General features: G+C 32.6%; 1 protein-coding gene across 2 annotated transcripts in view; it reads left to right on the top strand.

Moving 5' to 3' along the window:
- The window catches only part of LOC110025143 (ubiquitin-conjugating enzyme E2 4-like), an 18,976-nt gene extending 13,282 nt beyond the window's left edge, over nt 1-5,694 (top strand). For both annotated transcript variants that reach the window (XM_020725434.1, XM_020725433.1), the window contains exon 6: nt 5,416-5,694. In XM_020725434.1, the coding sequence (XP_020581093.1) occupies nt 5,416-5,543 (128 nt within the window). In that variant the 3' untranslated portion in view covers nt 5,544-5,694. The remainder of the gene's footprint in view (nt 1-5,415) is intronic.
- The last annotated feature ends 3,264 nt before the right edge of the window (nt 5,695-8,958 follow it).

Raw genomic sequence — 8,958 nt, 5'->3', positions numbered from 1 at the left:
TTTCCGAAGCGGGCGATGGAATTTCAATTCCGGCGGCCGACAGCTTTTTACGGGCGACCCCCCAAACTTTCCTTTTTAGTGCCGACAATAGTGTCGACATCCTCATGCCAATATTTTTTTGCAGCCAACTTTTTTGGTCATTGGCTAAGTAATAAGAAGTCCGCCATGTCAACACTAATCAAGTTGTTGGTATTTCCTTCTCTCGTAAATATTAGTAATCTGGACTGGAACCCTGCCTTGGAAACTTATTCCAGCCTATTTTTCTTTCTTTAATCATCATCATCTTTAAGAATAACTTTCCTTTCCTTCTCCGGAGGCAACTAATCACCCTCTTTTTCAGGAACTTGCTCACGAAAGCCTTTCTAGTTTGTCACAAACACTTGATTCTAGTTGGTGATATTTATTGTGAAGTATATTATAAATTGTGTAAATAAAATTGGAGTTCAAAATAAAAATTAAAAAAAAATTCAACTAAAATTAAAGCTCGTAAAAAAGAAAAACTTAGCAAGTTGGCTGAGAAGAATAGCCACTCATCAGACTTTTCCAAAGTATAAAGATAATCAATTTGTTTTGATCTGATGTTCATAAAGAGAGTTTCGTCTTCTTTATAAAACTTTGCCTGAAATAACTTGCTTCTTGTGATAATAGTTGGCTTAGTTCAAATCAACTACCACTTGATTGACTTAACAAAGAAATATATATTTCGAGTTTTTCACTTTTTTCTCTATATCTATCATCTTGATGCACTTAGATGATAGCTTAAAAGATTTTATTGTTAACACGTATCTAAATAGATCTATGCTTCATCTAGTCTTTTTTCACAGCATTATTTGTGTCAGGATTACACTATAGAAACCTAAGATCTTAATTATTTCTAGAAAGATGGAAATCATAAGCCATGAATTAATTGCTCATTTCCAATATCAGTCTCCCAACTCAACAATTTCACGTTATACTTTGTTATGAAAGAAGAGAAGATGCATTCATCTTTAGCAAAGATTTTAACACTCGCGAGAAGATCTTCATCCATTGAATGTGAATTGTTAATTACTTGGGAGATTTGAAGACTGAAAACTTAAAGAAGTCAATAAAGGTGTGAGAAACAATTTATAAAGAAGTTGTGGAATTCAAGGTGCTATGAAGTTAAATTTGAAGTTATAATTCTGGTCATTTGATACATTAAATAAGAGATTAAACTAATGATCTTTAGTAAACAAGTGATGCACTAAAGTTTAAATCAATTTTAAAAGAAGATGTATAAACTAATAAAACAGAAGGAATTCCTTCCCTTTCTTACAAAAAAGAAAAGAGCATATATGAGAAGTAAATAAAAAGAAAAAGATTATTTTTTTTTATGAAAAAAATTTTTGTTTTTCTCGCAAAAAAAAAAAAAAATCCAAAAGGACAAGTATTTTCTTAGGAGGGGGAATTAATGAAGAAGGTGTGTTTTTGAACTCATCTTTCAATGCTGGCATGGCTGCTCCTAGCAATATTGAATTACAACAAGATCAAGAACATCTTTAGAGATTGATTCATGATGAATCAAAATGCAACAAGAGCTAGATACCACCAACGAACTAACTATTCTTAGGTAACAAGCAAATTTCCTTAAGGAACAGCTACTTAGTTTAAATTATTCATTGCTCTCCAAATATCCCTAGTGACTTAACTTTAAATAGTTATAATACTAGAAAAGATATCAAACTTCTCTTCTAAGTTGCCCAAGCTAATCTTTTCATCTTTTGAAAAATACGAAGCTTAGAAACTATCTCAGTAGTCTTTTTCTGCTCAAACTCTAAGTCGGCTTGAAGTTTGAGTGTCATTCACTTCTTTGATTCAAAATACCTGACCAGACTCAAATTTTCATCGGAACTAAATAAATAGCTTAAAGATAGGAAATTTGAATTGGATTGCTCAACAAATTTTCTATGTTCAGTTTGATCCCATCTTTCGGCTGACCCCTCTTGGTTGTCTTCCTTCTCTTCCACTTTGAACTAGTAGAAGCTTCAGTATATTTGCCTCCTTCTTTAGTTGATGGCATTAACAAGTTGACAACTTGCTCCTTCAGACTACTAGGCATGTTTATGATATTACTAAAGTTTCTTTTTTAGTTCGATTTAGGATGATCCCAGCAAATAAGAGTCATAAGCTCCTTCTTTAGCTTTCTTTAGCTTCTTCAAATGGGTTAGGCTTGATCTTTTTCATATTGAAGATGATTCACCAAAAGTCTTATGTTCTATAACACATTACAAAATCTATTTGCTAATATATTTTTTGACCTTCTCCATATATGTTCAAAGGTATGAGAAAATTTAGCAAGATCTTAAGAAAGAAGCCAAGGAATGTTTATAGGCCTGAACTGTCAATGCATGTCATTTGCCAAATCAAAAGAATTATAAAAACAAGTCAAAGTTTAAGATCTCCTAGGTTTTTTGAGGAAGACAATTAATTCTTGATTTCTTTTCAATTTTTAAGACGTGAAAATTAGGAAAGTAATGCACAATGAATGTTGCCTAGGCCTGGTTAATCAGGGCTTGTAAATATTTTAAACCACATTCAAACGAATGGCTATCAATTAAACCAAGTCTCCTAAAGAAATTATTCAGTAAATTTTCCCATAACTCTGCAATTATAGTTTGAAGTTACTCGAGTAAAGTTCTATGTGCTAATGAATTCACCAATTGAAGACATGAAGGCTAATTGCCCAATTCATCATTCGTACTTACTGTGAGATGATTCAAATTAAACACATCATTGAGGCTCACTCCAATGTCACTCGAGCATTCAAAACCACTCGCCAAACCAAAACAAATTCGTTGGAGAATGGAGACTTTATCAGAAGTTTTAATCTCAAAGAAGTCATTCTTTACTTGGAACTTGTCATGTATAAATACAAGCTAGTTTGGTTTATTAATTTTACACCAGGTATTTGTCAAGTATAGCTATGTAATTGCTCCTTGTATCTTGAATTAAACCTATTTTCTAATGACACCAAGTCATTTCTGGACATCTTTATATTTACTAAACAGTATAGTGAAATTTCATAACCCTCTGTAGGCTATTTTTCCCTCTTTTGTTTAGTTCACATTATTAGTAAAGTATTAGTTTCATGTCATCCACAGACGTCTTTGGATTTAACATCCATCAAGGTAAGATGCTCAAGCTTATTGCTTACGTTGTAATAGGGGATATTCATTTGTTGCAAGCTAAACTAGTTCATTCAACTTATTCATTTTTTGATTGTTTGTTTGTATAACATAGTTTTAGCCTTGAACTTTTTAAACCTTCCTACTTCAAATATGATCCTAATAGAATGAAAGTAATGGGCACAATATTTTTGCTTAATACTTTTTCATGTTTTTGTTTTAAAGCTAAAGTCTGTACGAAAATTGAACAGGCTCCTTCGAAAATGTACTTATTGTGGCACAAAGTTCAATTTTTTTTATAGATGAAAAGTTAACTAAGTTATTTAAATTTTGACGAAGAAAAGATTTTTTATAGGCTTGAAACATTTATTCACAATATCCTAGAAGTTTATGCCTACCTAATATTATTAGGTGCATTTTGGGCCAGCTTTCATTAATGTTCATGATGATTTAAACATTAATAATTAATCATATTAATAATACAAGGATGCACATCCACACGTCATTAATTTTTAGGGATGTAAGAGAAATTGCATAATCACAATTTGCTTTGTATTAATGAATTTGACTTCCAAAGTTTGGCATTTACTTTAATAACACATTGGTATCATAAACTTATGTGTTAAAAGGTTGCATGAATATGTGTACTTCACTTCTAAAAAAAAGTTAATATTAGTGATTTTTTATGTAATATTAAATATTGCAGTAGGGCTGTGAACGATTTGATATTGAGCTGATGCAGAGACAACTCAAAATTGGATCTAATTTTTTTTACATGGATTGAAATTGGCTCATGAATCAATTAAAGTTTTGATCTGATCCGGATCAAACCAAATGATTTATGAGCCAGCTCGAATAACATTTTTGGCTCATGAGTCTGGCCGATCCAGCTCATGTGACATTCTCTAAACTAGAATCCAGAAAGACAAAACAGAGAATACAGAAAAAACACTCGCCAAACAAAAAAAAAAAAAACAGAAAATGCGTGTAAGTATTCATGTAAGTATTCAAACCAAAAAAAATACTGATTATTGTGATCAGTGATCAGTATGAGTTTCAATAGAGGAAAGACAAAAGATTAGGTTGAAGAATGTAATGAGTTAGAGTTACCAAACCAGATACCGCACAACGCACACGACAAACCATAGAATTGGAAACTGGAAAGTGAAAACTTGCAACAATGTCTTCGTCAACAAGTCAAAACCCTGTCTGAGGGGTGAGACCGTGAGAGCGGCAAGATGCGAGAGCGAGAGTGGCAAGACTAGCGGCAGCGAGTGCGAGAGAGTAGAGACAGAAGACGGCAGGAGAGAAAGGAAGAAACCAAAAAGGAAAGTTAGGGCTTCAGTTGGCCTGTGGGTGGGAGATAGGATTAGGCATTCGATACTTTTGAATTGCTGTAGATCCGCACTTCCCAACCATTTGATTAAATCTGATTGTGAGCCACACGATCCATCCGATCTGACCATGGATTGAAACCAGCTCGAAATAAAACCGATCTTTTGGTTTGGCTCACAAGTTGCTTAATCAATTCGAGCCGATTTTGATTCGTGCTAAAATTCGATTCAATTTCCGAGCGATTCACAATCTTCGAGCCAATTTCACAGCCCTAGATTGTAGTGTTATGCATGCAAATATGAAGGTTTAGGTTTTAGATATGTAAATAAATAGCAATTGTCTGGTATGCAATCTTACATATCAAGGTGATAACCTAAAAGTTTAATCAGGTGCAGAATGGAAATTCTCCTCCTAGGAGAGAAGAACAGTCTATCCCATGGACATCTAATATTTAATTGACTGCTCGGTTATTCGCTAAAATGACTGAATTCATTTTCAGCAGGTATTTTATCTTTAGCTGTGCATGACTAACGGAAATAAATTTCTGTTTCTTGGTATAAACTGATCTGATTTTCTTTAAAGAAAAAAAATGAAGAATACATCAACTTTAGATAAAGGATAAATAAACTTGGTTCAATTAGTAGAACAAGAGAACACCAAGTTTATCATGTTTTCTTCAACGCACTGTTCTCCTAGACATAACTCAAGCTTTATGATGTACCTGTATGAGCAAGACTACTTGAAAAATAACAACATACAATTACCGTTTGAGAGCATTTATAGTTTTTCCATGCTTCATGGAATCCCCTTTTAAACAATTAATGCTGCTGAATGGATCTCAGAGTGATACCATAGAACATTTTATAACCAATATGTTTAGTCAAAAAGCCATCTTCCTCTGCTATTTAACATTTTGCGCTTTGCACCATTGCAGAATACTGTGAGAAGTATGCGAAGAATGAAAACTCTGCAGCCAATGGAAATTCCAGTGATGAAGAGCTGAGCGAAGAAGATTATGAATCCAGCGATGAGGAAACCGTTCCAGGCAATCCTGATCCTTGACTTAAAATTATCTGATTTTATTTTCAATGCATGTCAATCATTTCAGCTAATGCCAGGAAATAGGGCCCTTGCCCGTGTAATTAACTAGTTGTCTCTGTACCATAACAAACATTCAGCAGCTATTGATTCACTGGCCTGCTTGTTTCTTTTCTTTCTTGTTTTTTGGGACCTTGAAAAACGCAATTACTGAGCAGCAGGTTTGAAAAGTTAGAGCTTACAATAGGAAGGAGACATGACACACTATGAGGGGCAGCTTGGCTTAGTTATTGTCTTCCCCTCTATGAGACTAACCCACTATTGTCAAAAGTAATGAGTTTTTGTTCTTATTTTAGTAGCAGTAATGACATCACATCTTCTCTATATTTAGCAAACATTTTGAATGAGATTTAACCTCTCAAAAAGATTTTTATCTTGTTTTATTGCTTTATACTTGTTGACCTCCATTTTGGTCTACGCGGATGAATGCTCATCAAAGAACAGTGAGAAAGCAAACCAAACATCACATTCATTGCTAGCAGGCAACTCCTTTCAATTCAAACTTGTATTCTAATACAACTCACATCATTTTTATAACTATTAGATTACATATTTTTTTTAACAATTTAAAAGAGGAGAAAAGAAATTTTAAAATTTTCTTTATTTGATTGTATGATTGATTGTTATATTGCTTAATTGAAGAGTTCATTTATTATAAATCATCCAAAATTTCATTCCTTGTATTAGAGCTTTATAGAAGGAGAAAGAGGGGAGGATGGCTCTCTCACCGGAAAGATTTATTTTATGATGATGACTTCTAATGATTGTATTTTTCTTTATTTTCTCTCATCAATGATTAACACTTTACATGATGATTTTTCGTTGACTACTAATTTTCAAGATCTTGTCATATTATTATTATTATTATTATTTTAATTTCTTATGAAAGGAGAGAGGAATTATATGGCAATGGTGCCAAATTTATCTTCATCAAACATAATGAAGGGTAAAGACATACCTCAAGCGACTACAATATCACTATCTCTTATAGCACAAGGCAAGAAAGATTCAAAGCTTGCAAGAAATATATAAAATAATCAATTAGTTTAATCTTATATGTTTTGTTGCTTATCAAAAATTGATTTTCTATTGAAATTTTATACAAGAGGAAAGATGAAAATTTGTTGATCAGATAAAATTTAAGATGGTTATGAAAAATAAGAATGGTAATTGAGAAGCAGAAAAATGTAACATAATATTGGTGGCTAAAAGCTACAAGCAACAAATATATATTTTGTATTGTTTGCTAACATGAAAGCTATTATCTATTTTGACTTGAATAATTGAATATTTTTTTTGAAATGAATGCAAAATTTTTTCTTGAATATTTTTTTTTCTTGAAAGCTGACAAAGGGCAGCACATGAGTCTTCTTGTGTGGAAGAACGCGAACCACTTGTTTTCGTGGACCGAACTAGTCCAGATTTCTTTCTTTCTGAGGAGTTGGTCGGTCCTCTTTGGCCACTCCTAATTATTCTCTTATTATATATTTGTTATCGTAAGAGTTTAGGGTTAGTTTTTTAAGGATAATTGTTGGCGTCTCTTCTTCCCATCGATGGATGTATTCTAGGGTTCTAGGTGGCTCTTCAACTATATCTTGGTCTCGTGATGGTATTTATCTTTCATATTCTCCTTCCACATCCTCCATACACTACTTCTTGTTCTTGTTGCAGTTTCTGCCTTCTCTCTGCAATTCTAGTGCTTCAGCTTTTTGTCATCCATGTTCCAACCACCAGAAATCCTCTCCTCTTACCACCCGTTGCTCCGAAATAACCTATGGAGTTGTATGAAGAATATGAAAGAATAAAGTCTTGAACTTCAGGCAGTATATGGCTCTGAATGAAGTGCCTGAAGCATGGGGTGGTCGCATTGATTATTATTTCAGAAATATTGATTCTATATAATATTCTTATTTCTAGTAATTTGTATGTAGATGATCTTTTTTTCATGAGTATTGCTAAACTGAGTTCAAGCTATATGTATGTATGTGTATATATATATATATATATAGTAGTTGTGTTATAATAATAAAGCTGACTAAATTGGCTTTAAAATGAATTCTCAGCTATTATCTCCAATGAGCTTCCATATACTTTCAATAATTTTTTAGTTAGTGTTTTTTTAAATTGTGAATAGAGCATCTAAGGATGAGTGGAAAAACCTCATGGTGATTGTGGAGGTTACTTGAGTTTCTTTCTCTGCTTGGAACTACTAAAATTAATATTGATAATAAACAACAATTGTTTTAGCAAAGCATCCAATTCATCATGAAAGGAGCAAGCACATTGATGTCGGATATCATTTCATTCATTACTCCACATGATTATGTTGTAAATATCTTTTATATTTATATTTATTCATGGATCACACCCGAGAAATAAAACTTAGAAGAAGAATGAAAAAAGAGTGGAGCAAAGAGAAACAAACTCAGGTATTAACTATTATGGTTTCATATTACATTTATTGTTCCTCTATTTATAGACAGTTAGATTACTCTGAGAAATAACACATATGACTTTATATTTTTTTGGTCAGTCGATTTTCATTATTCTATTTTTAGTCGAGTAATCCAATCAGTTTTGAGCGTTAGTCGTGATTTGCCTGATCCGCTTCTTATTCGATCGGTCATCCGAGTTGGTCGTCTCTCGAGTTGACCGGCTCTTAGGTGCATTTTAGCTCGGTTGGCCAACTAGTCCTCATTTGATTGGTTTCTTTTTATTCTGGATATTCACGTCTTGTTCGGATCCTTCAACACATGTCTGGTTCATAACCACCTGATATGATCAGACTGTCAAACACACATGAGTACCGTTGCGACCATGCCACTATTTTTGCATCAAGCCATCTCAAACTTTGCGTGCCACTATGTATTTGCCCAAGAAAAGATGGATATTTTAACAAAAAAAAAAAAATAATAATAATAATAGTCATTTTTTTGGCAACACCAATCTAAAATGAATATTAAATGCACACTTATACATTGTCCATTTGGAAGGCAACCTTTATTTGTACTGTTGTATCCTTCGTTCCTTGCGGTGAACAAAATCTCTGAAGAATTCCTTCAAAATTTCCTTGGGATGACATTTGTCAAATCTCTCCATAACAACTTCACTTTTTGCATGCAATAAATGAATTTTACATAATGTGTTACAGCTCTTTATTTATAGCCATTGTATTTGAAGATCAACTAAAGAGTGGGTATCTCTCATCCAATTTTTTTATTAAACACTTTAGTATCATATAATACCACTAACAATTTTTTCATCATAAACTTAAATGCTTAGTACTAATTTTATTTTAATTATATTTTTAATCTAATAATCATATTTATAATAATTTAAAAAAAATTTAAAGGGAGAGAAAATTTTAATTTAAATACTC

Source organism: Phalaenopsis equestris, unplaced genomic scaffold (genome assembly GCF_001263595.1).
Source record: "Phalaenopsis equestris unplaced genomic scaffold, ASM126359v1 Scaffold000291, whole genome shotgun sequence".
In the NCBI taxonomy this organism is placed as follows: Eukaryota; Viridiplantae; Streptophyta; class Magnoliopsida; order Asparagales; family Orchidaceae; genus Phalaenopsis; species Phalaenopsis equestris.
The sequence above is the reverse complement of the archived record's forward strand: the minus strand, read 5'-3'. Positions and strand labels throughout refer to the sequence as shown.